Raw genomic sequence first — 26,703 nt, forward strand, 5'->3', positions numbered from 1 at the left:
AAACATTTCCATTCCTTCAAATTTCAATGTTCAGTAAATACTGGAATTTCTAGCAATTATGTCCTTCATAGCCAAGCTACAAGTAATGTGTGTTTATTGTCTGCAAGTTTTCATTTTTCTTAAAAAGTACCCTGGTGGTAGAGTGCTTACCTAGAAAGCACAGGACCATCAGTTCAATTCTGCTACCTCAAAAAAAAAAAAAAAAAAAAAAAAAGGAGGAGATTGGAAGGAGACAGAGGGAAGGAAAGAAAATGTAACCATCTCCCTTCTTACCAGTTAGTTATACTATTGAAAAAAAATCCATTCCAATGTCAACACTTTCAGACTTTATTCTTTTGTGTGATCAGATACTACTGACCATACAAGTTTTTAAAAAAACTCTTGCTTTGTTTCTCAGCTTTGGAGGCAGTTATTGTCATTTGACTGAGAGTCAGTAGTATCCGTCCACCGCCCCCCTCTCCCCCTGTCTCCATCTCTGTCTGTCTCCCTCTCTCACTGGTGCTAAATACAGGCTTATGAGTTCATGAGTGCTGGGCCAAAAATGCTCTCTGGTTGGGCTGCCCCAAGCAGTGTATCTGGAAACACTAGCTTACATGGACTCAAAGTGCTTGTTCTTGTTTGACAGCTCCTCATCAGCCTTGACTTCTGCAAAAGCAGCACCCCAAAGTCCAAAGATGCATTGCACAAGGGACAATGAGCCTCTCTGCAGTGCCTCTCCCTATAACAGAGTACTTTCTTTTCTGTTCATGTCTGTAGTTAGTATTACAAATGGTTTTTTTAACACTGTAACAACAAAATCTGCATCTGTCAATGAGAAGCAGGTACACTACTGATGGCATCAAAACAGATCCAATCCATTGATGGCAAACTCACCAATGTACCAATGTATCTCAGTGACAGCAGGTCATGGTCATCTCGGTGTGCAGAAAAGCCTACTTGGCATTTTGTACATCAAGAGTGTATTTTATAATTCAAATTACAAACCCAGATTTCAATATATGTATCTTTATAAAACAGCTGGCTAATTAGAATTATTCCAAAATTCTAGCAAAACGTCTACTTCACCTAAATATTTTAATACAACACTTAATTAGAAAAAAGATGTTACTTTTGAAGCAAATGTTTCATAATATTAAAAATTCCCACTTTACCATTAAAGGAAGTGCTCCTAACTGGAGGTGATGAAGTCGAGGCGGGGCATGGTAATGGGCCAAGTGAGGGTGCAGAGCACCAGGTGTGTAGGTAGCTGCAGTTACTCCAGCTTCAATCCCCAGTTCCCTGAGAAAGAAGGAGAGCACTTTAAGTTTTTGTCTTCCTTACAGTCTCTTTAGTGCCAACAGAAGTGGAAACAGACTTATAGTTCAAAAATCCTCTAAAGGTTCTTAACTTATAAAGCTAAAGCGAATAGAATTAGCACCCCCTGCCCCCGATTTTACTAATAATTTTAAGAACATTTCAGAAGCAAATGTTCAAAAAGCTTCATCTTGTGAGCATAAGCAGGAGAGCATTTCAAATCAGTTTTATTCAGTCACAAAAGGAAGAAAAGATGATGTGTGGCTCCTCGGATTTTTTCTGACCAGGGACCTGGCTCTCCTCAAGGACCACACCAAATGGAATTGACTCAGTTGGCTCATCTGAATGTGAAACATGCTCCCCAGGTTTGTGTGTGTTGGCTGGGCTCTTGGTGTCAGTGACAATTAGAAGAGCTTCTACATCTAAAAACTCTTCAATGCCTAAAAGCCAGAGTGGAGATCATGCAAGAACAGAAATGGTTTAAGGGGTCCACTTCCTTACTCCCACTCTGTACTCTGTTACAGTAACTGCAGCAAGCTGATTAAAAGGAAAACTTTAAGCAAACCTATTTAATTTCTCTAGAACACAAACTAGATTTCTCCTTTCAATGGTAGACACTGCAGGTATGGCAAACACAAACATGACAAGGAGGTAGCAAAAGCAGGGTTGTGAGCCTGACCTCAGAGACAGACACTCAGGCAAACAGGAAAAGCTCTAGCCTCCCATCTATGGACTCTGTCAAAGTCCAGCTCGGCTGTGGAGAGCTGGAGTGTGGGCAGAAGGAAGCACAGAGTGGTCAACAGAGACAAACATTCAGTTCAACAGCACTAAGTTCTGGGTTTCTCCAGTGTGTCCTGGTGGCTGAATTGGCAGCAATAGATAGATATCCAAAACTGATTAAAAGGGGGATTTTATATGTTATCAGAGAAATGATAAATACTGAGGTATAGATACACTACTTAACCTGAGTTGATCCTTCTTCTATAATGAACCCAGTCCACACAATTATTATCTGACATAAAACCAAACAAAACCAACAGCTCTTTCCCTGAGTCAAGTGGCTCCTGCCTCAGAACTCAAGATTTTGCTCTTTCTTTCTGGGTCTTATCACGCAGAGATGACTACCCCAAGCCGAGCTGTCTTTTCACACAGCTTAGCACAATTTGAAATAAGGAAGGTACTAACCAGGCAGTTCTCTCTGGAGCCTGGCGAGGATGTGAAGACATGGTTTGAGGCACATGAATATGATGCCCATGGCCATAGTTTGGGTGCATCCTATGTGGATGGGGCGGGGGCCGTTCATGTGCCCGCCTGGAAACACAGAACACAAAAAGACCACTGGAAATAATTGAATAATTGGTTATTTCTTAATGTAGGAAAAAAAACCTATTATATTATGAAAATCTATAAATAATCATGAAATTAATTTACACTAAGAAACATGTATTAAAAACTATTAATAAATAAAAAAGTCTACGATACTCTCTATAAAAACTTGCTACTCATTTATTCTAATATCTCTAATTTAAATATCATCCCTAAACTAGGAATAGTGGTGCAAACGTTTAATCCCAGCACTTGGGAGTCAAAAGCAGAAGCAGCTGGGTCTCTAATAAGTGCAGATCTACAGAGTGAGACCCTGTCTCAAAACCAAAACACAACAACAGCAAAAAAAAAAAAAAAAAGAATTCCATGAGAAAGGTAATTTTCACGTTTCCTTGAAACTTCTCCAATATATATTTTAGTTAGAATAGTAGAATGGAAATACAACTTTAAAATCTTAAACAACTAAAACCAAATGTCATATCATATGTACAAACCAGTTAGATATATCATATAAACATATAAAACAGGATAGCAAGATTTTATTTTGCTACACTCATTTATAAAAGAACTTTTTTTGTGGGCTGAGACAGGATTTCTTCTGTGTATCCTGGAAAGCATCTTACCCTGTGGCATCTTCACCCCCAATACCAGAGACTCTAGTGATAAAGCCTTGTCTACTAGGTACAAGGCCATGGATTCAATGCCCAGCATAACCAAAAACCAAAAACAAAAAAAGGTTTTTCCTAAGCTGAAGATTTACTAAAGCCACACTGCTTTGTTTTGCTATGTTTCATTTGTTTCCCCCAACTAGGTGTGATGGTATATATCTTAGCACTATGTGACAAAGGCAGGAGGTTTAAAAATTCAAGGCCAATCTGACATATACAATGAAACCTAGTTTTAAAATGAAAAACATTTCATACTTGAAAGATCAATGGAATATGAAGAAAAGCAAGTAAAATTCCCTTAAAGCCACAAGACCTACGTTGGATGCTGCATCATCCTCCTCCTCTGAACTTCCATCCTCTGCATCACTTCATGAGGGTGCAGTCTCTGGGCTGAAGGTGCTGGGGCTGGAATATGGTGTGAAATTGGCTGGTGAGCAGGAGGAAGATGCTGAGGGATGGGTGCAGCTGTACTGCCTAAATGAGTTGGGGGCGGCGGTGCCACAGGGTGAGACGCTGCATGAGAAGATATCTGAGAATGGAAAGCATGGACAGGATGCGGAATCACATAATCCACTTGAGGGGGCGGCTGAGTCTGAGGAGGGGCATTTCCATGAGAGTGATGGCAAGCTGAGGCTTGATGGTGCAGTGGTCTTGTCAAGGAAGCATCTGCAAGAAAAGTGTTTCCTGTCAATACTTACAGCTCTACTCCATTCAAAGCATTACAACTTACAACATCCTATTGGGGACTGGATCAAAATTTCTGGAAAAGTCCCCAATAAAAACTGGTAAATGCTGAGATGACATCTGTATGTGCAGCTCCCTCTCTCACTTACACACACACACGAGCTCAGACCATTACTACAGTAAAATTCATAGGAGGTATGTGTCAGAAATACTTTCAATACAGATAGCTATTTACAACACATGCTTCCTAAAGGTTATCATAATTAATAAAGTCAGCTATAAGACATTAGTATACATTTTTACTATCACACAGGGAATCCTGAAGCTGGAGTTATAGGTGGTTGTGGGTGCTGGTAACCAAACTCAAATGCTCTAGAAAAACAGTATCATTCCTTTTCTTTAATTATTTATTTTTATTTTATGTGCATTGGTATTTTGAACATATGTATGTCTGTGTTAGAGTATCATATCTTAGAGTTACAGACAGTTATGAGCTATACCATGTGGATGCTGGGAATTAAACCCTGATCCTCTGGAAAAGCATTTCAGAGGTACATCCTGGGTTCAAGCCAGGACAAAACTAAATCCCACAAGTATAAATTATTTTGTTATTTGCCATAGTACCTTGCTATATCATCAAAATGAACTTCAGACTTCTAACTTCCCCACCTTAGCCTCCTGTGTGCTGGAATTACAAGCATGCAACTACTTTCTAAATACACCTCACTTTTCTGAATGATTTACTGTTGACAGGGAGCCATACAGAGGAAAGGGAATCTTTTAAGTCCCACACCCCACAACCCCAACACAACTGTGAAACACTTCTATTGCTGCCCTTGCCTTTCCACACCTTAGGTCACATCTTAGGCTACAGACAGACAAGGCCTTTTTACCAAAAGAAAAAAAAACTCTCAATGAAACTCTTTATGTTCCAAAGTCACTGCTGAAATGCTCACCTCCCACGCTGGGCAGTGGTGGAATCCCAGCACTTGGGAGGCAGAGGCAGGTGGATTTCTGAGTTCTTCTGAGTTCGAGGCCAGCCTGGTCTACAGAGTGAGTTCCAGGACAGCCAGGGCTACACAGAGAAACCTTGCCTGGAAAAATCACAAAGAAAAAAGAAGAGATGCTCACCTCTCTTACTGAGAAACCTGCATTTATTTGACATTAAAAAAAAAAAAAAAAAAAGTCGTGCTTGATTTGGCAGCACATATACTAAAAATTGGAACAGTACAGAGAAGACTGGCATGGCCCCTACGAAAGAATGATGATATGTAAATTTGTGAAACGTTCCATATTTTTTTAATTGCCTTGCTTGTTCCTTGACTATTTGCACCTACTGTATTGTTAGTTCCTCAACCTAGAACTGACCTTAATACTTGCATGTAAATAAAATGGTATAAAACCAGATTGGGGAAGAAAAAAAAAAAGACTCTCCACTGTACAATCAGCTTGACCAAATATGCTGGAGTTTAGTTCCATTAGGGAATTTTAGGATGTGGACATCAGTGGACCTACTTAGATATCCATCAGAAAGGGATAAAAACATCCAGATTATAAACAATTAATTAAAAATCTATTGTAATTAAATATAATTACAGCCATGATAAATATCCCAGGAAGTTTAATAAAGAAAAGCTGGCCAGGCTGCCTGAAGTCAGTGGTTTTTGGTGTGGGAGGAATAGAGTAGATCCAGGGAATTTATTTTTGAAGGAGTCACCTTTCTAAGGAGAACGTAAAGGAAACTTGTATGAATCAGGGAAAAGAGACAGAAGTGTATGCTCCAGGAAAAGAATAACAAAACCTTGGGTAGGAAAATGAATGTAGCCCACTCAAGTGAACTTGAAGAAGAAAGGTCTGCCTGGCAAAAAGCCAGTGAAAAGCTGCAGTAAGAACACTACCTCCTGCCGGGTGGTGGTGGCTGCATGCCTTTAATCTCAGCACTTGGGAGGCAGAGGCAGGCAGATTTCTGAGTTCGAGGCCAGCCTGGTCTACAGAGTGAGTTCCAGGACAGCCAGGGCTACACAGAGAAACCCTGTCTCAACCCCCCCCCCCCAAAAAAAAAGAAAAAAAGAACACTATCTCCTAATGTGATCCTGTTTCTCCCCTGAATGCACTTTGTGAAGCCACAGTCAAATCACAGCCACTGTAATAAAGAGTTACTGTTTGACCTCAAGTCAAGTTTGGAATAATATGCCATCTACAATCTCAGCTACTAGAAAAGATCAGATTAAGGTAGGAGAAATATTCAAAGCAAGCTGAGCAATACAATGAAAAAAATCACCTTGGATTTTAGTTCCAATTTCATTAGTTCATTTTCATTTAGTTCATTTCATTAGCAAATTATTTTTGTTTGTTTGGTTGGTTTTGTTTTTCAAGACAAGGTTTTTCTATTTAACCCTGGCGGTCCTAGAACTGACTCTGTAGACCAGGCTGGCCTCAAACTCATGAGATCTACTTGTCTCTACCTCCTGAGTGCTGGGATTAAAGGGTATACCACCATCTCTAGTAAGACAACATTCTTTAGTGCAACTAACTGTCTGCACATTTATGTCTATGTGCACATGCTCTTGCAGTATACATATGCAAGTGTGTGTGTGTGTGTATGTAAGTACGCCAGTTAGACATGGAATGTAGTTATTATTAACTCTTGTGCTGACCAGTTTTATGTCAACTTGACACAAGCTAAAATTATCAGAAAGGAGGAAACCTCAATTGAGAAAATACCTGTAAAATATTCAGCTATAAGGCTTTTTTTTTTTTTTTTAAATTAGTGACTGATGGAGGAGCACTCAGACCATTGTGGGATGGGATATTCCTGGGCTGGTAGTCATAGGTTTGTAAGAAAGCAGGCTGAGCAGGCCAAGAGGAGGAAGCCAGAAAGCAGTACCCTTCCATGGCTTCTGTATCATCTACTGCCTCCAGGTTCCTGCTCTGCTTAAGTTCCTGTCCTGAATTCCTTCAATAAAGAACGGCAATGTGGAAACATAAGCCAATTAAACCTTTTCCACTTCAAGTTGCTATTGGTCATGGTGTTTCATAACAGCAACAGAAACAAACCCTAACTAGAACAACTCTCCACTTTATTTTTTGAGAGGTTTTCTCACTGGGAACTAGGGCTCAATGATTCAGTGAGGTCAATCCGCTGGCCAATAAATAACCTTAGGGATCTTCCAGTCTTGCCTTCCAGCACTTGGATTACAGGCAGACACCATACTAAGCCTTTCCCATGGGCTCTCAAGATTGGACTCAGGTCCTCACGCTTGCACAACATGCATTTTACTGATGCACAACCCATCATTTGGGGGATAGTCTAGGTATCTAGTCTGGAGCTACAGTTATTCTCTAGTTCACTTACAGAGAACTGTCTTGTAAGTTATTATTTTTCCTAATTTGTAAAACTACATTTATTTGTCTGCGTGTCAGTGGGTACACATGAATGCATACACATACATAGCGGGCAGAGGAGAGCTATATGGCAGCATTCTTGGCATGGTTTATAATTTTTAAAACTATTTTTCTTGTCCAACACCACTTTTCAAACAATTTTCTCAAAGACTAAATCAATGCTTTACTCTTCAAGAAGGCACACTGCCCCAGAAGTCAGGAGATAAAGTAGGTTATTGCTAATCACCTCTCTCCAACTCACACCAAATGTCCAGCAGCTTCCAGAACCTTTCAACACTGTGTTCATGACTTTTCCAGGTCAAAGTTCGGTTTAGGAAGTTTTAGAACTCTGAAGCAAACATTCTAAGAGACAGCCTGCTGCCTGCACAGGCTACCTGCTCTTCAGTCTCAATCCTTTGGTATTTTATCATGTTTTGGTTTGGTTTCTCATCACAGGGTCTAACTAGGTAGCCCAGATTAGCTTCAAATTTAAGTCTTCTGTCTCAACCTCTTAAGTGCTGGAATTATAGGCATATGCCATTAAATCCATTTTCCTTTGGATGTTTATAGGTGTTCTTACCAAGTTAAAAAAATCTGTTTAAGTATATAAAGTATATAGATGCCTATCAACTACATATAAAATAAAATTTAAAATAAATTCTTGAAATTTCTTCCTAAAAGCTCCACTTGTCTGTGGCAAGTGGAGCTTCTTCGAGCTTCAGAGGCAACAGGAGCGGACACTCAGACAGACATTCAACCCCCAAAGCAGCAGCTGACAACATATGATAATATATACGTTTGTGGAGAGTATCACACTGAAAATGAAATAAAATCCAGGGATCAAGTCAGATGCAAGGAATGTGAATACAGACTAATATACAAGAGACAGTCTAAAACTGGTGCTTTATGATGCTTGATAAAATGTGGGAATTCAGTGTCTTCATTCAAACTTGTATTTGCTGCACTGTTGCTTCTCTTTATTATACAGCTTTTGACTTAGCTTACTTATAAATACAACTATATACCTATGATCTCATTTTAGAAAAGTAATTGTATTTTAATACTTTATATAAAAGAAATTTTGGTTAAAAAAAAAAAGCCCCACTTGTCACTTATAGCATCAAGATTGATTAACTCCATACTTGCTACACTAAACAGTCGCACAGTGTGCACCACGGCTCAATGGCTGGAAAGGAGCCTCTTTTCATGCAGCACCACATGCCTGTACTTGAGCACTCAGAAGACTGGGGCAGGAGGTAGATCAAGAGTCTCAGGGCACATAATTAAGAAACTGACTCAAACTCCTTTCTACATAATAGCACACAGCTTTATTTCTATCATCTAATAGCACAGTTTATACATCACAAAACATTTCAAAGATGGCTTTCCAAACAAAGTAGTTTCATTGCTTACTCAAGCCCATGCACTTTCAAAAATCAAAGAAACGTTTTCCTAACATAATTGTGCTTGTGGCACGCAAGTTAGTCACTTGGGTCAAAATTTTGTAAGCTATAGCCAATCAGAATTATTCCCATTTTGCCAATGTGAAGAAACTGAAAATAAAAGTTTTAAATAACTCTTCCGAAGTCACTAAGCTAACTCAACAGAGCTGAGAAATCCACTCAGACCATTATCATGTAAAACCCAGTTGTTTTCCTTCAACTACTTTTTCCAGTGCAATTTCAGTGAAAAGGGAATATTAGAACAGCATGAGCCGGGCGGTGGTGGTGCACACCTTTAATCCCAGCACTTGGGAGGCAGAGGCAGGTGGATTTCTCAGTTCGAGGCCAGCCTGGTCTACAGAGTGAGTTCCAGGACAGCCAGGGCTACACAGAGAAACCCTGTCTTGAAAAAAACAAAAAGCCAAAAGAAAAAAAAAAAAAGAACAGCATGTATTATACATAAATTATGCTAAGGATGTTTTTAAAGGGAAATGGGGAGGCAGGGAGCCTATACAGATGACAAATACACTTCACTGAGGAAAAGAAACAGGGCCATCAGTCAAGATGTCTGGGAAAAGTCAAACCCTATCTTCGCTCACAGAGCCCCCAATAACAAATATAAACTGGATGATCCCGTGGAGGGAAATTTAACAGTATTGACTTGAAAGTGTATTTGTTTGGCTATAGAAAGACTCAAGCAACTGCTAACAACCTAAATACTCACCAAGAGAGAGTAGATTTACTATAACGGAATGTTCCAATGGTGTTTTAAAAAAAACAGTAAGGGAAAGGAGTGACAAAACACAAACACTACTGAGTTTTTTGAGTCAGTATGGTGAGAAAGTAACAATGTATTGTTAAATCAAAGAAAAACAGAATGCTGTATAATGAAAAGGCTCATGTTTTTTAAAGGAACTAAGATTAATGCAGCAGGAAAAAGAGCTTTTAGTTTTTCATTTTACAATATTCTAGTTTAAACATTGTGTAATGTACATAAAACTACTTTAAGTCGAAAACATCGATCTTTATTGGTCAAATGATATCATCTGCCTATTAGGTAACAGGGAGGGACAGGAAGCCACACACTAAGGTCTGAGTAGGAAGGGTGGACTGTGGCATACCAGCAAATGTAAAAGAATCATTACACACATCGTGCTCACATTAACTGATCAAATCTTCACAAAACAAATTCTGTCTCTAAACATGTTCCAACTCAAACTTTGTATTTTACATTGTAATAGTGAAACTTAAATAATATGTCATTAGTTTTATTGTAAGTTTGGCTGATTCCATCAGCTGTGTCTGCAAAGACGAGATTTTACTACTGAAGTGGAAGAAACTCAAACTAAATAACTGAACTGCACAAAACTAACATAAAAGACATCTTCCTCACTAACTTGCTGGTTCATTCTCAGCGTAAGTTATTATCACAGTATTTGTTAAGCTTCCATTTTATAATGAACTAAAACTCAAAGAAAGTACTACATAACATAGTCCAAGGATATTTATCAGGTTTTTTTGTTTTTGTTTTTTTGTTTGTTTGTTTGCTTTTTTGAGACAGGGTTTCTCTGTGTAGCTCTGGCTGTCCTGGAACTCACTCTGTAGACCAGGCTGGCCTCAAACTCAGAAATTCGCCTGCCTCTGCCTCCCGAGTGCTGGGATTAAAGGCGTGTGCCACCACTGCCCAGCGACAGCCCTCTCTCCTATGTCTTAGTTTATTCTTTGAATAAAATTTGAACAAATTTCCTTTACTATACCTAGAAATGCTACAAAACTTTCACATTTCTCCATACTCTTAAAACTAAAGTCAAATTCCTTAAAAATTTCTTGTTCAAGAATATAAGGTACCACTCAATAGAACTCAATTTCATAGACAGTTGTATGAGAAAAATAAATAAGTATATTTTTAAGCTGACTAAAACTCATAAACTAGGATCACTATAATTATATGGGCGGGGGGGATTACAGAGGCTCATTTCCATACTCTAGCTCTTTGCCCTCTAAATTCATACTTACAAGGAGGTGGCATGTAGTGCCGACATGACGAGAGAGAAGGCTGTGGAGGTGGCTGGGGCTGGGGCTGCGCAACCATGCTGGAGCCATAGCCATCTATTGATAATGGCTGAGTTGGGGCAGCAGCAGCCTGATGGCCAAAGACTGCAGCCCGGGAAGAAGAGACAGGGCAGCAGGGGTCAAAGGCAGAGGCACCATGGAAACTCCCACTTCCATGAGTCCTGAGAGCACTGCTGCTCAGATCCACTGGCAATGCCTGCTGGGTAAAGAACAATTAAGAGTTTACCTTTCTAAAATTTCATGAAAACATCATTTCGTATCACAAGACAAAAATATACCTAGAGCTCTCTAGAAAAAGAAGGTCTTCAATAAATTTGGAAATGGCAATTCTTTGTATGACAAAAATCAAACACAAAGAAAATACTGTATAAATTAGCTTGAACTTTAAGTATAAAATACAATATAAGCATTTAACTAATGTTACTGTAAGATTTATTTCTTTGGGCTAAAGAGATAGCTTACTGGTTTAAAAAACTTGATGCTTTTACAGAAGACCTAGGTTCTAGCACCCAAAGTAGGCAGCTCACAACTGCCTGAAATTCCAGTTCCAGGGGATCTGAGAATCTGATGCCTTTTTCTGGCTTCCCTGGACAAGAATGCATAAACGAGGTACATAAAGACAAGCAAGAACACACACACACACACACACAATTTGAAAAAAATTTTAAAGACTGATTTCTCTTACATTATGTACAACTGAGAACAGAAGGTTTGAAAGCACACCGGCTTTACTCTGAAATTCTAACCAGAGTCAGTATGTTATCACAGCACTAAAAATATTAGAATTCTATTAACAATCTGTCAAAAACTTCTACATTGTTTTATAACAGACTAAAACTCTAACATTGAAACAAAACAAAGCCAAATAGGGCATGGTGGATCAGAGCTTCAAGTCCCACACTTGCGAGACAGTAGTAGGAGGATCTCTATGAGTTAGAGTCCAGCCCGATATACACAGTGAGTTAGAGTTAACATTTTCTATTAAAGTATGTGGCTTGCAAAGTTCAAAGTATACAGTAGGGTAACTATAGCTAACAACAACGAGTATCTCAGAATAACTATAAGAGTCTTCATGTTCCCTACATGGAAATGATGACTTTTGTGATGGACAAGAAGCCTACTTATTCTGTTATCATGCAATATATACATGTATCAAAATACCATATAGAGAAATACATATAACTATGTGCTAGTTATGTAAAACCCTAAGTAAACACTTGACTCTTACTTTAAAGCAGATTATAAAGCAAGAATTGTTGGTTTTTTTTTTGCTTTTGTTGTTGATATTTTTAAGTATTTTAAACACAATGTCTACTAGTTAGGTTCAGTACAGTTGTAGATTTCATAATAGATTTGACCAGGTATAGTTGATATACCTGTCACTCTAGCCCTCAGGTAAGAGAAGCAAGGACAGCCTAGCCTACATAGTAAAGATTTTATCCATGAACAGTGTCAACCATGGATAGAAAGATGGTTCTGCATGAGGACTTGAGTTTGATTCCTCCAGAACCCACATGAAAAGCTAAGTGCACACCTATAATATCTCAGCAATGGGGAGGCAGAGAGGGCAATTCCTGGGGCTTATCTCTATCAACACCAGTATGCTGTCCATGAGACAACTTTGAGGTAAGCCAACCCTTCCTTTGAAACGGTGGTTCTCAACCTGTCTAATGCTGCAACACGTTAATACAGTCCTACGAGTTGTGGTGACCATAAACCTATTTTCATTGCTACTTCTTAAAAAAGCAGCTGTTAAGAACTGTAATGTAAACACCTGTGTTTTCTATTGGTCTTAGGTGACCCCTGTAGAAAAAGGGTTGTCCAACTCCCAAAAAGAGTCATGACCCGCCAGGCGGTGGTGACGCATGCCTTTAATCCCAGCACTTGGGAGGCAGAGGCAGGTGGATTTCTGAGTTCGAGGCCAGCCTGGTCTACAGAGTGAGTTCCAGGACAGCCAGGGCTACACAGAGAAACCCTGTCTCAAAAAAACCAAAGAGTCATGACCCACAGGTTGAGAACCACTGTTTTAAGGTGACTGGAACTGGAAAAAGACAGTCACCTACTGACTCCAGCCAAAAGGAAAGCATTGTTTATTCAATCTCGCCTGCACCTTTATCTTTTATTTTTTGAGTCAAGGTCTCATTACATATTCCTAGCTATCTTAGAACTTGCTGTGTAGACTAGGCTTGCCTAGAACTCACAGAGATCCACCTGCAAGTACTGGGATTAGCTTTCTCTGTCTGACGAGTTTGTCACCACCTCCCTCCTTTTTCAAGGCAGGGTTTTTCTGTGTAGCCCTGGCTGTCCTTGAACTCAGAGATCTGCCTGGCTGTGTCTTGAGTACTGAAGTTATCTCTTAGCCAGCTGTATTCTTTATCAACTATAACAAGAGAACATTATGTGATATTTGTTGGCAGCTCTCTCATGAATGGGAAAGCTGGTGGGGCTACCTCACCATTACCTACAACTCTAGTTAAACCTACTCTCCTTCCAACTCCCATTGCTAGTAAAAGGAAAGTTTCTTTTACGGCAGGGCCTTCCACACTCCTGTTCCCCAGAGGCACAATGGCTTCAGACAACCACTTAATACCCTGAACTGTTAACAGAAAGAAGCAAATCTTGGAAAACAGATTCATTAAACTAACTCTTTTCAAATTCCCACCAGAAAAGACTTCTCTATTATTGTTAAGCAGTTAGATCAAAAAAAAAAAAAACAAAAAAACAAAAAACAAAAAAAAACAGCCAGCAAATTTTAAAAGGCAAAACTTGATGCTTCATGCTTCAGGAAGGGTCAAGAGACACAAAAAGGCAGCCTTTCTCAACTCTATCCTGGCTTTTTTCAGCCACATGACAAGTCAAAGTTACATTGACTTCCCTGAAATAACAACTTTTGGGTTTGTTTTTGTTTCTAATTGTATTTTGTGTGTGTGTGTGTGTGTGTGTGTGTGTTTGTGTTTAAGTGCCCATGCATATGTAAGTTAAAGAACAATTTGTAGGAATTGGCTCTCTCTTCTCATTATGTGGATTCCAGGGACTGAACTCAGGCCAGGCCTGACAGCAAGTGCCTTTACTCACCATGCCATCTACATGGCCCAATAAGTGGATTTTACAATAAATATCATATCTACTTTCTCCCTTAACTGTTTGCAGTAATTTAAACTTTTTGTATACCAAGACTCAGTTTAAAAATTCACAGCTCACTAAATTAGATCTTTTTTGCATTCAAGAATATGGCTTAGAGCTGGGCAGTGGTGGTGCATGCCTTTAATCCCAGTACTTGGGAAGCAGAGGCAGGCAGATTTCTGAGTTCAAGGCTAGCCTGGTCTACAGAATGAGTTCCAGGACAGCCAGGACTACACCGAGAAACCCTGTCTCGAAAAACAAAAAAAAACAAAAACAAACAAACAAACAAACAAAAAAAGAATATGGCATAGCTTATAAACAAACTCATTTTGGCAACACACACACTAAAATACATCACTAGAGTTTTCAACTTCTTTACGAACACAAGTTTAAAAAAACAGAAGGGAAGGAGGAAAGGGAAAAGGGAGGAAGTGATTTGTAAAGCCCACACACCTGGTCATGGTAGCTGGAACCAGAGCTGCTATTTGCTCCACAAGGCGCCTGTACTTGAGGTCTTTCCACAGGGCAAGCAGGGTCACTGAAGGAAGGAGAAACTGGGACAGCTGGATGGGGAGTATGGTGGTGGTGGTGGTGATGCTGAAAATGGTGGCCATGCTGCTGAAAACAACTTGAGTGTGGATGTGCTAATGCATGGTGACTCTGGGATGTCCCTCCGCATGGTGAGTGCTGGGGGCAGCAAGAAGGGAGCCTTGGCATTGCAGGAGGACCACTTTCTGGGACAGCACTAGATGCAGTTCTCCTCACGTCATCTTGAAACAGAAACAAATGCAAAGAATGATCAAATACCACTGCATACAAGTAAGTACTGTGTATCAATCTGGAAATAAGAATCTAATGTGATAGTGGACTAGTGAGACTGATCAGCATAGTAAGGAGGTCGCTGCTGAGTCAGACCACCTAAGTTAGATTCCTGGGACCTACAAGACAGAAGGAGAGAAATGACTATCTCAAGTTGTCTTCTGATTGTGTGTGTGCGCGCACACACACACGCACGCACGTGTGCACGCACATATCAATGGTGTAATTTTTAAAATAAATAAGAATATAATGGCACCATATGCTTAACACACACAGTATTCAATGTTGTGTAGTATTTCCACTATGATTTTTCTGAGAATATAAATTCTGCAGGGAGTTCATATGTATCATGATGTATAAATCTGACAAAAGATTATCTTTTCTTAATATCTCTTAGCAATAAAGTTTCAAAACTATCATGTGAATTCTTCCACTATATGCTATAAAGAAAAAGATCTTCTAAATCCCTTTAACCAGTAATACTTTCCAATACTGTAGTGTGCTGGGTATATTCAACTATACTTGAAGCCGCACCATACACCTCAATGAGTATCTGGCTGGACCACTATCTGCCAATCCTTTCATTTCCTCTGCTGTCCAAACTCAGAGAAGACTAATTTGGATAACAAAATGTGACTAATGAGAATCTAATTAATTACTGTACACTGAACATAAAATGCAGGGGTCAATGGGATTGGGGTCCAATCACGGGGCTGAACACTTGCTTTTTTCTTTTACAATAATAACTATTATTGTTTTTATTATGTGTTGTTTGTGGAGGGGACACACATGCCATATGTACTCTATTAATCTGTTAGAATGAAGATTTATGTCTAATCACACTGGGAGGAAAACACTTGGTAGCACATTATCAACTCGATGACTACTTGCTGAACATGCAAATACAGTAGATGGGAAGCATATGCTTCCTGTATATGCACAGGCTAAAAAAGTGAGCTGTTGGCCGGGCAGTGGTGGCGCACGCCTTTAATCCCAGCACTTGGGAGGCAGAGGCAGGCAGATTTCTGAGTTCTTCTGAGTTCCAGACCAGCCTGGTCTACAGAGTGAGTTCCAGGACAGCCAGGGCTACACAGAGAAACCCTGTCTCGAGAAGAAAAAAAAAAAAAAAAAGTGAGCTGTTTGGAGGTAAGAGTTTGAAGGTGACTCCACAATGGTCCAGGGAAGATGTCCAAGGATGGTTGAATATAAACTTTAAAACAAGGACAATGGTGTAAAAAAATCACAGAATGAGAATCATCAGCTTCCTGGTGGCAGGTGAAAACTGCAATTATAAAACACAGGGCCAAGGAAAGGCTTGGGAAGAAGACAGGCATAAGAAGACCGTTACCAGGCATATAGCACATGTCTCATCACTCTGAAAGAAGTCAGAAGCAGATTAAAGAAAGAACAGGGGCCAGACATGGGTGAAAGCACTTGACACTGAGTCTAAAGACCTGGGTTTAATCCCTTGACACCATATTGTAGAGAGAACTGTCCTCTCCAAGTTGCTCTGTAACTTACATACTCACCTTGGTGTGAATATATGTATATGCACGCATGGGTGCACACGCATGCGCGCACACACACATACACACGCACAAAGATAAATAACCTTAATAATAAAAAAATGTAGAATGAAAACCCATAACATGTACACACAGAGACTGCAGGAGTTCCTGTACACATACTAGGAAATGGAACTGGTGAAGATGACAAAGACAAAGAGAACACAAGGTTAAGGCTGGAGATAGAACACAGACACAGGGATTCTGAATCAACAGTCAGTTAGTAGTGGATCAGGCATTTAGAAAGAATCGCAAGCGTAAACACACAAAGGCTTTTTTATGAAGTTAATATTATCAGGTATTATAGGAACACATGCCTGAGAATTTATTCTTTAACTTCCTTCCCATGAAAGATGAAAGTCTTGAGGAAAAGGACAGAGTTTTAGAAAATCATGGGGAGAGAGGAAGAACTAACAAGACAGGGAGGTTAAATCACTACCAAAAGCCTACTAATGAGGTACTCAGCATTTACGAAGGCAGCAGCCTGTACCATTTAGTTATTTGGATAGGAATGTAGTTAGCTAGCTTAAATGATTCAAAGTAGAAAATCTGTATGAAGCAGGGAACATGTGACAGGTAGAAAGTTGAACTGACATTCCATATGATCTTGTACGTAAGAGGAAATACAATTCAACTGCTTTAATTCAGTAACTACATATGCCACTTTTCTCAAGTTTCTGTACAACAATTTGACTTGGAACAAACATCTGTCTCAAAGATGGCATAGTGCAATATCAAGAATGAACTGTCAGGAACTACAGTGAAGTTAGCACCTAAGAAATGAAACAGAAGGTACTAAAAATAAGTAGATATACATAATACATAAATAAAAGCTGTAAGGTGATTATGAAATGTAGGTAGGAATATGAGTATTAATGCTATCAGGAGAGAAGTGAATGAAGAGTTGAAATCCTTACCACAAAGATACTGTGAACCCCAATCAAAAGATTTAACTTTTGAAATATCTTCTTATATAAAATGGGAAATATAATGCCAATACCAAGGCATTTTTAAGTATTAATGATAACATGAAATCACATAAAAGGGGTTTGAGCTCAGGGGTTAAGAGTTCCAGCTGGTCTTCTAGAAGACCCAGGTTCGGTTCCCAGCAACCACATAGCAACTCACAACTGTCTGTAACTCCAGTTCCAGGGGATCAAATGCCCTCTTCTGGCTTCCATGGGTACCAAGTTTTTTTTAAAAAAAAAAAAAAAAAAAAAAAAAACAAAAAGAAAACTCAAGTAAAGTACCAAGGAAGACTATGCACTTAATAAATTTATTAATAAATTAATAAAAAATAAATTTGCCTCTGCTCACATTTCTTTTCAGAGAACATGATATTTGAAAGATATCCATGGGAAATTCTTCCATGAATAGTTCTCAATTCTGTCTTTAGTTTTCTTCCAGAAAAGAGTCTTTTTGAATCCAGCCATTTTCCAGTTTGATGAAAGTCACAAAGATCTTTTCAGAATTAAAAGCAAACTGTATTATAGAACACAAAGTGCTCATTAAAAGTAGCAATAAAGTCAATTTATGAGCTATAGCATCTATCATATGTGTCCTGTCGGTACTCCTGTCCATCAGAGAAATCAAGTTGCCTTAAGAGAACCAGCAATATAACTGCTAACTGGAAAAAAAAAAAAAAAAAAAAAAAAAGAAATAATGTGATCAGCACTGAAAATACAAAACTCTTTAGGATGGCTATGTAGCTCAGCGATAAAAAACACACTCAAGGGCTGGAGAGATGGCTCAGAGGTTATGAGCACTGACTGCTCTTCCAGAAGTTCAATTCCCAGCAACCACATGGTGGCTCACAACCATCTGCAAAGGGATCTGATGCCCTCTTCTCCGTGTATCTGAAGACAGCGACAGTGTACTCACATACATATGTTTAAAAAAAACAAATAAAAAAATAAAACACACTCAACACATATGAAGCCCTTAGCTCAAACCAAATAAACAAACCAAACAATGTTCTTTCTGGCATTTGGTTAGGCAACACTTCTTATGTATAATGCCAGCAGAACAAGGAGCAACGACAAAAGTAGACAAAATGTCATCATTGAAAACTTTAAACCTCCTATCCTCATCTTACCTGATTTCAGAATATGCCTAGGAGTAAAACTGGTGGGCCATGAGGGAACTGTTTAACTTCATGAGGAGCAGCCAGTGCTTTACTCAGCAGCTGTACCTTCTGCATTCTACCAGCATGGCACTGGAGTTCCCATTTCTCTATCTGTGACCAGTTCTGGTGACTCTGCTTCTCCTTGTTCTTTTAAATTATGATGGACACCTGTGTAGGTGTGAAGCCACTACGTATCTCAACATGGTTTCAATCATATTCTATGGATCAACAGTGAAGATTAGCATCTCTGCATGGGATTCATTGACCTTCGTAAAGTGTCTGGTCAAATACTTTGTCCATTTTTAAATTAAGCTGCTGTGTTTTTATTATTTCAGAGTGCTTTATGTATTCTGTTATTAGAACCCTCATCAGACATGATTTACAAATAATTTTGTTACATTCTAAGGACTGTTTTTTACTTTGTTGATATTGCTTTGCTAACATCAAGTACTTCACTGTATAAGAATACATTCTTGCAAACACTGTGAAAACAGTACCCCAACATTCTTACATACCGCCCACAGAAGAACCAGTTGCACTATTGCTTGTAAGAGTAGCTGCAGTCTCTGACACTGTGGAAGGCTGGCTACTGGCCACAGATGAAGTAGTATCAGAGGCTTGCTCAGAGGTAGATGGATTTGAATTGTTAATGGAAGCGCTAGTAGTCTGTGAGTCCATTCTAGCAGAAGTGGTTGGTACTACAGTGGGTTCTACAAAACACAAAACATCAACTTAGCATTTCACAGAAGACTGAAGAACGGCTGTATTTTAAATTGAATTAGCAACCTATTTTTTTCCTTTGAAACAGTCTCTTGCTATATATAGATAAGTTGAGCTCAGAGTTCCTCCTCCTAAGGCCTACCAAGTGTTGCTTATAGGTATATGCTCCACACCTGGAGAAGTTAATCTCACTACAATAATGACTAAAATAAAAAAGCAAGCATTGCCCTTGCTTGGTTCTTTTGGCTGGGGCAGACAACTGGCTGGTCTGCTCCCGTGAAGACACCTTATCCTGAACACCTAGACCACCTTCCTAGAGCAGCTGGTAAGAACCCTCCCCCACAACCCTTAAGCCTCAGAGCTGCAACAGGGAGCCTGAGACACTCTGGACCCAACCACCCAAGCCCCGCCCCTCCTAATTACCACTCCCCTTCCACCCCTTGCTTGGTCCTTTTCTTGGTCCTTTTTGCTGGGGCAGACACCTAGCTGGTCTGCTCCCGTAAAGACACCATATCCTGAACCCTCCTAGACACCCTGGGTTTGATCCCCAGTACCAAGAGAAAAAGTTTTCAGTACCTGTTAACTTTTCTGATCTATTTTCCACAAAGAAAAAAGTTAGAACAAAGTCCAAGTTCTGCCCCTGGGCAGTCACACATTCAAGCAACAAACTGCACTCTCTGGCACAGCATTAATTCCAAGCCAGGCTGCCCAGCCAGTGCTTATGATTTTACCACAGTATGACAATACTAAGTTACTAACCACTCTCCATGTCCTTACAGGAAAACTAATAATGCAAAGGTGTGTCTACAGAGAATTACTAGGACAAAACCTGACTATTTGTAACATACCGAATTTTCACCCTTTACACCCACTTTTACACCATTAGCTATGACTTTTAATATTTGTGTTAATCTCATTTTCCATGTCTTTGTTTTTAAAATTCTATAAATGTAAGTAAACACAAATAAGATTTTAAGAATAATAACACATCAATATTTTCCAGTAAAAATTAACTTATGAGTAAGGTAAATTTCAAACATTGGATCATAAAATGGTCATTTAAGATATTTTGTCAAATTTTCTTCATAACCCAATAGCTACAATTCCAACTTACCGTCTTCATCAACAGTAAGGTCCACAACTTCTGCTGCATTCTGCCTCAGGGGCTGTATCACAGTAGAGACCCTACTGCGGTTCCGAGGCTCCTGTGGCCGTCCTGTATTCGAACTTGAACCTTGGCTCCAATGCGATCTGGAGTGCCCAAGGGTTGAACGAGACCTTAAATGACGTCGGCATCAAGTTAGTAAACATAAATGAAGGGTGGGTCCTTTGTCAGTCACTCTAAAATTCCATAAGCTTATCTTATAAAACACTTAAATTGCCAGGTAGTGGTGGCGCACACCTTTAATCCCAGCACTTGGGAGGCAGAGGCAGGTGGATTTCTGAATTCGAGGCCAGCTTGGTCTACAGAGTGAGTTCCAGGATAGCCAGAGATACCAGAGATACACAGAGAAACCCTGTCTTCAAAAAACAAAACAAACAAACAAACAAACAAAAAAACCAAAACACTTAAATTCTTCATGCAAGATTTCTCCCAAGAAATAACAGTCACAGGATTAAAAACAATGACCAATGCAATGACAGGCCCTGAATAAGCTGCTAAATGAAGGTACCAGAGGACCAAAGCAGACAATAGATGAAGTCAGATCAACTGTTTTAGATACTCACTTGGATTATAAGTGAATAATAAGTGAATAAGTGTGATGGCTTGTATATGCTCAATCCAGGAAGTGGCACTATTAGAAGGTGTGGTCCTGGGCTGGAGAGATGGCTCAGTGGTTAAGAGCACTGACTGCACTTCCAGAGGTCCTGAGTTCAAATCCCAGCAACCACATGGTGGCTCACAACCATCTGTAATGAGATCTGATGCCCTCTTCTGGTGTGTCTGAAGACAGCTACAGTGTATTCATATATAATAAATAAATAAATCTTTATAAAAAAAAAAAAAAGAAGAAGAAGGTGTGGCCCTCTTGCAGTAGGTGTGGCCTTGTTGGGGTGGGTGTGTCACTGTGGGTGTAGGCTATAAGACCCTCATCCTAGCTGCCTGGAAGCCAGTCTTCCACTAGCATGCCTTCTGGGATGCTGCCATGCTCCTGCCTTGATGATAATGTACTGAACCTCTGACCCTGTAAGCCAGCCCCAATAAAATGTTGTTCTTATAAGAGTTGCAATGGTGTCTGTTCAGAGCAATAAAGGCCTAACTAAGACATGCTCCAACATCCCAAGTTATTCACTATAATAAAGAAACACTCACACACAAATCCCAAATAAGACACACAGTCATATCTGTATAATCATGTCCCAAGCTAGGTTTGTAGAATCTAACTTTAGAAACCTTATAGCCAGCCAAGCTTCTGGTCCTCTCCTAACACAATACACAGAAGTATAAAGACAGAAGAAAGAGTCCCTGGAGTTGGCAAAGATGGAAAGCACTGGCTAGTTTATGAATTTGTGAGTCATAAAGAGCATTACTTGCTTGAACTACTTTAAGCATCAAATCACAACCTGAAATATCATAAGTGAATGGCACTGCCCTCTTTTCGATCACTCACAGGCATTTAGATGTTTCTTAAGGATTCATAACAATGATAACAATATTTTCCAATAGTATGCTAATATTCTTAACCCACTCAAGGCTTCAGGAGAACAACTAAATCTACTTTTGAAAAATGAGGCAAATAAGTCACAAGCTGTTACACAGTTTGTGTCTTCTGTCTGTTCAGACTAAGCATAAAACTATGAATATTTTAAGTTTGTCATCAACGCATGTGACAAATGTGAGTCAGATCCACTAGGCACTGTGTTCCTAAATGCAAAGTTAATAAGGGTGCCACCATTAAGAAAAATATACAAAAATTCAAAGTGGGATGAACGGTCTTTAACAACACTAAAGCCCAAGAGTTTAAAAAGGAATGCAAAACCTAAACTTCTGAAGAGACAAGAGTAAGAAAGGTAACTCCTAAGACAAGGCATATATGAGAAAGCATTGCATATCATGAGCCATCATTGTAAACAAACCTAAGATAAAAATGATTTCTTATGAGGACAGATATCCTCATTAAAAACTCCTCTGAGGAAGGGATACTAGAGAAGTGACTCGGTGGTTAAGAGCACTTGCTACTCTTGAAAAGGACCCTTGGCTCCCAGCACCACATCAGCTATCGTTAGCTCCATTTCCAAAGGAACTGACATCCTCTTCTGGCCGCTGTGAATACCTGCATTCAAGTGCACATACTCATGCATACATGCGCGTGCACGGACGTACACACACGTACGTACACACACACACACACACACACCATCTGAGAGAGAAAGAGTGTGATAGTTCAGAAGTTAATAGCATTCCTTGTTTTTGTAAAGGATCCTGATTCCATTCCTAACATTTACATGGTGGCTCACAGCCATCAGCACTCCAGGGCTAGAGGATCCAACATACTCTCCTGACTTGTGTGGGTACATGTACTGCACAGAAATACATGTAGACAAAATACACACATAAAATAAATCTAAAAAATAAAAATGAGCTAAATTAAGTTGAGTGGTGGTGGTATATGCATTTGGTAGGCAGAGGCAGAGACAGGCAGATGGAGCTCTTTGAGTTTGAGCCCAGCCTGGTCTACAGAGCCAGGAATATACAGAGAAACCCTGTCTTGGGTCAGACGGGCAGGGATGGGGGGGGGGGGGGAGCTAAATTAAAAAAAAAAAATTCTTCCTGAGAAGCCCAGAGCCTACGATGAGCATGGGGTGCATCTGTCTGTCTATTTATCTTCTCTGGGAAGCCATCAACAGCAGGCAGCTCTGGGTCTACTTTATAGTTCTTTGTGGCCTCACAGGTTTTTCTTCCTCCAGACAGACTACTGGACAGCGCTCTAGTACAAACATAAGACAACAGTGTCACAGAGGTCTTCAAGGCCTCTATGATAATGGCAACTGTCAAATCCTAACACAAGAGACAGACAAAAATATTCTCTTACACCAGAAGGGCAGAGAATCAGCCCAACTATAATATAACAAAGGTTCACTCTTAGTTGGAGAAATGTTTGTTTGATAACAAAGCATCTCCAATTCCACAAGGTAAACAAGTCTTGCTTTCTAGCAGCTGAGAGCTAACATATCAAAACTGAATTCGTGCTCTGCCTTGTGAGCAATGGCAGACTAACTGTGACAGCCTATGGCACACACTGTAGAGTACCAATTTCCTGTTTCCAGGAAATCACTTAAAACCAAAAACAATCTCAGAGACAGGGCTGGAGAGATGGGTCAACAGTTAAGAGGACTGACTCCTTTTACAGAGGATCAGTGTCATCCTAACATCCACATGGAGTCTCTCTCTAACCCTAGTTCCAGGGGACCAGATCACCTCTTCTTGACCTCCAATGGCACAGCCCAGACATGATGTACATACATACATGCAGGTAAAACCCATACAAATAAATGATAACCCTCCCCCAAATTTCTTTTATTTAAAAAAGAGAGAAAGAGAAAACTTTCATGTCATTAGACGCCACACTCAAAAAAGCATACAAAATCCTCTAATGTACTTCTAAATTCATTCCAACATAAGAATTAATATCCATCCTCAGACTAGTCTGGTACATCAAATGAGCAACTCTTTACCACTAATATCAATATTTATTATCAACTTAAGCATGGGTAAATAAAATATTAACTTTTTCATTTCAAACAAGGGGTCATGGTGTCAAAAGTAATTCTACAAGAGTCATTGAATATTCAGATATCTATCTAAACAAATGACATCTTTCTACTCACTTATTAGTACAGAACTTAATTAGCATGATTAAATGAAAAATAGTATCATAAAGGGCCTTAAACTTGGTTCCTATAACATAAAAGCACAATTTCACACATAACAATAAGGACAATCTTTACGTATACAAATAATAAGTGCTGTTTTTATAAAATAAGATTTCTTTATTTGTAAATTCAGAATTATACTCAATATTTATATTTTACTCATAACACAAACTTCATAGTTTATAGATTCTATGTGCTACAAATTAAAAAGCCCGTGTTAAAAAAGATTAAGTAAAACTGTTGCTTACTCAGAGCCAATGGGGCGATGATACTATATCCCCTAAGACTGTAGCTCCACTGGTCTGGGATAGAAGGTTTGCAACAGTGAATTTTACTATCTCCCTGAAGTGAATCTAGTGTAGCTTTGTACCAAGCTGAGGATCTGGAGGGAATTGGTACCATAAATATGGTAAAGTGCCTACATTTAAAAGTGCAAGTATACAACTAAGAACTAAAGCCTCACCGACAGCTTTCTCCGACTGTCACAATCTCCACCTCACTGTCAGTTGAGGTGACATTGATCTCTTCATTGGCAGTGACCTGGGGAGTGAAGGAAGCTTCTATCACCACAACATCTTCATCAACACTTCCTGAAAACAAAAGGCAGACCTGTTTAAAAGGCATGTGTATGCTAATCACTAAGCAAAAACTTTTATCTTGACCTTGAAGAGTATTAAACTAATTTCATATTAAATTAATATAAAAAATGGGGAGTTACACAGCATCTTTGTTGTTGAAAAGCCAACAAACGAGCCTAAATAGTCAAAACCAATCCATCTTCAGAAATGTTAAGCAGAGGCAGAGGCAGACAAGGGAATAAGAGCAGCTGGTGGATGGCAGTCTGGGTAGGAATGAGTAGTGAGTGGGTGCAAAAGGCATGAGCTGTGGAACTGGAACCACATCCCAAGAACTCTATACACTGGATCTTCTATAGATAAGCCAACTGAGAAAAAGGCATATTTGAAAGTATAAGCAAAAAATATTAAGAAAATAGTAAAGATTCTGTAATCAAAGTGTGTTCTTCTGTAGGAATACATAGACAAACGAAACACTAAAACTTTCTTCAGAGGAGCTGCAGAGATAGCTCAGAAGGTAAAAGCACTTTGTTACCAAGAATATTGCTCTGAGTTCTTTGTTACCAAGAGTGCTGCTCTGAGTTCTATCCCTGGGACCCAAACAATGGAAGGAGAGAACCAACTCCCAGAAATTATCCTTTGACCTTTACATGCACAATCAACCATCCACATACATACAGTAAATTTATAAATTTAAAAAATTCCAATAGTAAATCCAAATAAAAACAAAATTCAACATATAACAAGGAGGCCATCTCAAACCCATAGGGGGAAAATGTTAATGGGTAACTTGAGAACAGCTGAATAGCTATATGAATTCAGATCCCCTGAACCTATGTAAAATGTGGGAACAGGTAGATACTTGTTGCTCAACGGCCAGCCAGCCTAGCCAAATAATGAGCTGAAGGTTCAGTAAGACACCAACTCTTTTCAAATAAAATGAACAGGTTAAAAACATAATGAGACATCCAACCGCATGCACACAAATGTGCACCACACCAAGTAGATGTAGCGCACTCGCGCGCGCACACACACACACACACACGCACACGAGAGAGAGAGAGAGAGAGAGAGAGAGAGAGAGAGAGAGAGAGAGGTCGGTCTCATATGCATATCTAAGCATATCTGACTGAAAACTCTAAGATTTTAGTGGTATAAAATAGTAAGTTTAAAAATTTAATTAATGAGGGGTTGGAAAGATGGTTCTGTGGTTGCTCTTGCAGAGGACCTGTACTCCAACTTCAGAACACACATGATGGCTCACAAGTCTGTAACACTAGTTACAACATAAATCTAAGCAAAATATACAATAAAATAATAAAATAAATGAAATAATTACCAAAAAATTAAAATGAACAAAACTAAGCAAATCAGTGGGTGGGTCAGGTAGGGCTCACTGAACAATCACAGAAATAAAATACTAAAATAAGCATACTCTTGAACCTAAATTTATTAATTATCTTAAAATAACTGAATTCTGTTGGACATGGTGGTACCTGCCTTTAATCCCAGCATTCAAGAGGATCTCTGTAAGTTTGAGAACAGCCCGGTCTATATGGTGAGTTTCAGAACAGCCAGGGATACACAGTGAGACAGTGAGATCCTGCCTCAAAATAACTATGTATGTATGTATGTATTATGTATGTATGTATGTACGTACGTACGTGTGTGTGTGTATATATATATATATATATGTGTGTGTGTGTGTATATTTATGTTTGGTTTTTTAAAGTTAGGGAAACACAATGTCCAACAAGATTGCTACTAATTCAACTGACACTTCATTTTGGTTTTCTATTTATGAACAGAAATTCCTAATCAATTTAGAAGCCAAGTAATAAAGATGCATTAGGAAAGAAGTATTTCTCAGAATTCTGGTGAACCTGATACATGAACCAATAGTTGTAAAACAATATCCAAAACTAAGTTTATTTTAGGTGAATTGGCAAAAGCAGTGGATAAGGTAAAATTGTTGTATCATAGCTCTTAAAAGCACTAATGAGGCTCAAATTTCTATCAGTCACTCAACTA

At 39.2% G+C, this 26,703-nt stretch overlaps 1 protein-coding gene and 1 non-coding gene across 9 annotated transcripts in view; one reads left to right on the plus strand and one right to left on the minus strand.

Annotated features, from left to right (window-relative positions):
• Rnf111 (ring finger protein 111) overlaps positions 1-26,703 on the minus strand; it is a 68,818-nt gene that overhangs the window by 9,917 nt on the left and 32,198 nt on the right. For 4 of the 8 annotated variants that reach the window (XM_028771336.1, XM_028771335.1, XM_028771334.1 and 1 more), the window contains 8 exons: positions 24,561-24,687; positions 20,337-20,500; positions 19,018-19,212; positions 14,447-14,763; positions 10,814-11,069; positions 3,605-3,953; positions 2,479-2,631; positions 1,152-1,278 (listed from right to left, as the gene is read on the minus strand). In XM_028771336.1, the coding sequence (XP_028627169.1) occupies positions 1,152-1,278; positions 2,479-2,631; positions 3,605-3,953; positions 10,814-11,069; positions 14,447-14,763; positions 19,018-19,212; positions 20,337-20,500; positions 24,561-24,687 (1,688 nt within the window). The remainder of the gene's footprint in view (positions 1-1,151; positions 1,279-2,478; positions 2,632-3,604; positions 3,954-10,813; positions 11,070-14,446; positions 14,764-19,017; positions 19,213-20,336; positions 20,501-24,560; positions 24,688-26,703) is intronic. The other 4 variants (XM_028771340.1, XM_028771341.1, XM_028771338.1 and 1 more) reach the window with 3 other exon arrangements.
• On the plus strand, positions 5,160-5,270 carry LOC114624442. The gene has a single exon (XR_003711918.1). It is a non-coding gene; the product is annotated as a U6 spliceosomal RNA (small nuclear RNA).

Source organism: Grammomys surdaster, unplaced genomic scaffold (assembly GCF_004785775.1).
Source record: "Grammomys surdaster isolate TR1022 unplaced genomic scaffold, NIH_TR_1.0 206, whole genome shotgun sequence".
Lineage (NCBI taxonomy): Eukaryota > Metazoa > Chordata > Mammalia > Rodentia > Muridae > Grammomys > Grammomys surdaster.